General features: G+C 53.2%; 1 protein-coding gene across 1 annotated transcript; it reads left to right on the forward strand.

Moving 5' to 3' along the window:
* Positions 1-1,104: 1,104 nt before the first annotated feature.
* On the forward strand, positions 1,105-2,694 carry LOC104520340 (free fatty acid receptor 2; the record flags this gene model as incomplete). Its single annotated transcript, XM_029086369.1, has 2 exons — positions 1,105-1,630; positions 1,907-2,694. Coding segments are annotated over exons 1-2 (1,314 nt in total), but the record flags the coding sequence as incomplete, so codon positions are not given.
* Between the last annotated feature and the right edge of the window lie 920 nt (positions 2,695-3,614).

Below are 3,614 nucleotides of genomic sequence, written 5' to 3' on the forward strand. Positions count from 1 at the left end.
GGGGGGTGGGAGATGATGGAGTTGGGGGTGTTGACCACCTGGACCCCTGATGGAGGGACGGAGATACTGGGGGGATATACTGGGATGAACTGGGAGGGAACTGGGATGGTTTAGAGGGTAGGGAAGGTCTCCTAGATACCCAGGTCACCTATGGACTTTGGTTTTTGGGGGGTGGGAGATGATGGAGTTGGGGGTGTTGACCACCTGGACCCCTGATGGAGGGAGGGAGATACTCGGGGGATATACTGGGATGAACTGGGAGGGAACTGGGATGGTTTAGAGGAGGAACTGCCCCAGCCTCCTGGATTAGTTTCAGGTTGGTGGGTTGGAGTAGGGTGAGGACCACCTTGATGACTGGATCTTCTCCAAGTCTCCATCTTGGTCCATTGGATGGACCAGGAGAAGTCTCCTGAGATCCTCGGGTTCCTCCTAAGACATTGGGGTTCCTCCTCCTCCTGAGATCCTTGGGGTTCATCTTGAGATCCTTGAGTTCCTCCTGAGATCCTTGGGTGCCTCCTAAGACATTGGGGTTCCTCCCGAGATCCTTGGGGTTCCTCCCGAGATCCTTGAGTTCCTCCTGAGATCCTTGGGTGCCTCCTAAGACATTGGGGTTCCTCCTGAGATCCTTGGGTGCCTCCTGAGATCCTTGAGCTCCTCCTGAGATCCTTGAGTTCCTCCTAAGACATTGGGGTTCCTCCTGAGATCCTTGGGTGCCTCCTGAGATCCTTGAGCTCCTCCTGAGATCCTTGAGTTCCTCCTAAGACATTGGGGTTCCTCCTGAGATCCTTGGGTGCCTCCTGAGATCCTTGAGCTCCTCCTGAGATCCTTGAGTTCCTCCTAAGACATTGGGGTTCCTCCTGAGATCCTTGGGGTTCATCTTGAGATCCTTGAGTTCCTCCTGAGATCCTTGGGTGCCTCCTAAGACATTGGGGTTCCTCCCGAGATCCTTGGGGTTCCTCCCGAGATCCTTGGGGTTCCTCCTGAGATTCTTGGGGTTCCTCCTGAGACATTGGGGTTCCTCCCCCAAGAAGACCCACATCCCCTGACCTTGATCCTTCTCCCACCTTCTAGGTCAACATATCTCCCCAAGGTTGATTTCCCACCATGCTGGTCCTCACCTTCTACATCTTGACCTTCACGGTGGGTTTCCCAGCCAACATCTTCACCTTCGCCACCCTCTTGAGTAAAGCTCGGCACCGTGTCTCACCTTCCGACATCCTCCTCCTCAACCTGACGGCTGCTGACCTTCTCCTCCTCCTCTTCCTCCCATTCAAGATGGCCGAAGCAGCTGCTGGCATGACCTGGCCTTTACCCATCTTCCTCTGCGCCTGGGCCAACTTCTGCTTCTACTCCAGCATCTACCTCAGCAGCCTCTTCTTGGCCGCCCTCAGCGTTGAGCGGTACCTGGGTGTGGTCTTCCCTCTCTCCTACAAGGACCGGAAGAGACCGGCCAGGACAATGGCCGTCAGTGTTGTCCTCTGGCTCTTGGCTTGTTCTCATTGCTCCATTGTCTTCATAGCTCAATATCATGGTGGTGGGAACCAATCTATGGTCAACAGGTCCATGGTCATCAGCTCTGATGGTTCTACAGTCAATGGGTTGAAGCCTGGTGGTTCTAAGACATCCAACCTTGATGACTTTGATCCCAATGACTTGATGGTCACCACCTCTGATGGCTTCAACCCCAACAGGATCTCCAAACCTGAGTACTTCATCTCTGATGGCTTCATCCATGATGACTCCAAGATCTCCAACCCCAACAGCATCTCCAAACCTGAATACTTTATCACTGATGGCTTCATCCATGATGGCTCCAAGATCTCCAACGCTGATGGCTCCATCCATGATGGCTCCAGGATCTCCAACACTGATGGCTCCATCCATGATGGCTCCAAGATCTCCAACGCTGATGGCTTCATCCATGATGGTTTCAACCCCTATGGTACCAAGTTCTCCAGTCCACATGACTCCATCACTGGTGGCTTCAACCCCAGCAGTTCTAAGATATCCAACCCCAACATCATCGAGCCTGAAACCTTCAAGATCTCCAACCCCAAAGGCTCGATAGGCAACAGCTTTGTCCCCAACAGTGCCAAGACCACCGGTGGTGACATCTCCACTCTTGATAGCTCCAAGATCTCCAAGCTCAACACCTCCAAAATCTCCACCACCAACCATGCCCATATCCAGGACATCTCTGACCCCACCAACATCTTCCCAACCTCCAACATTCCCAGTTCCTCTGCTCCCAACGTCCGTGATGGCTCCAAAACCAACAACATCTACAAGTGCTACGATGACTTCTCTGAAGACCAACTGAGCTTTGTCCTCCCTCTACGTCTCGAGCTCTTCCTCGTCCTCTTTCTCCTGCCCTTCACCATCACCATCTTCTGCTACATCAACTTTGTGAGGGCTCTCCTCGCCCGGCCAAACATCCCACTGGAGAAGAAGCAACGAGCCGTGGGCTTGGCCGTGGCCACCATGATCAACTTTGGGGTCTGCTTCGCACCCTACAACATCTCACACGTGGTGGGGTTTGTAGAGAAGAAGAGTCCCAACTGGAGAGTCTACGTTTTGCTCCTCACCAGCCTCAACGCCGCTCTTGACCCCGTCATCTTCTACTTCTCCTCCACGGCGGTGCAGAGGGCCACAGCTGGGGTGGTGGTGGCCGTATGGAACAAGTTACGGGTTGTGGTGGGTTGGTGTTGTGGGGTGTGGTCTCCTACAACCTCCCAAGAAGAGTCTCAAGGTTCCTTGACATGAATGGTCTCACCATGATGGGGTGGATGTGGTTGGGTGGGGAGAAGATGGGGAGAAGGTTGGATCTAGGAAAGGTCTGAAGAGCTTTGGGCAACGGTGATGCTTCTAATGTCCTTGAGGTCATGGCCAACTTGGCCCCATGGATTTGTGATATGACATCAACCAACAAAGGGTCACAGGAACATCTCCACCAACTGTAGGTCATAGACAACTTGGACACATGGTTTGGGGCCATGACATCATCCACCAGGTTATGGTGATGTCTCCAAAGTCCATGAGGCCATAGACAACTTCAACCCATAGTTTGAAGTTTATGGTCTCCTTAGGTCTATGGCTTCCATATGTCCAAGAATCTGGTCTCCCCAGGTCCACGTGGTCTCCTTGATCTCCAATCTGTGTGTCTCCATCACCTCTGTGGGTCAACAGCTTCTGTAAGGCCAAGAGATCCATGGGTTAGTGACCTCTATGGGTCAGCAGCCTCCATGCAACCAAGATAGGTGTTGGTTGGTGGTCTCCATGGGTCAATATCCTGCGTGGGTTGATGTTCTTCATGGTTTGGTGTCCTCCATGAAGCCATGTCCTCCATGAAGCCATGTCCTCCATGAGGTGGTCTCCCCATCTTTCTGCTCTTCCCCCAGACTCTCCTGCTTCAAACATGAGTTATTTATTCCAAACCGTGGTCCAAGAGTGGTCAATGTCGAAGCAGGGGGAGATATGGACACCTGGGTGTCTTGGTGGTGGGGTGGGGGGATGGACATACTGGGACTCCTGGGTCAGCTGGTGGGAAGAGACTTGGAGATACCGAGATGATGATGGTGGTGGTCGTGGTGGTGATGGTGGTCGTGGTGGTGATG

The sequence above is a fragment of the Antrostomus carolinensis genome, unplaced genomic scaffold, assembly GCF_000700745.2.
Source record: "Antrostomus carolinensis isolate BGI_N321 unplaced genomic scaffold, ASM70074v2 scaffold17238, whole genome shotgun sequence".
Lineage (NCBI taxonomy): Eukaryota > Metazoa > Chordata > Aves > Caprimulgiformes > Caprimulgidae > Antrostomus > Antrostomus carolinensis.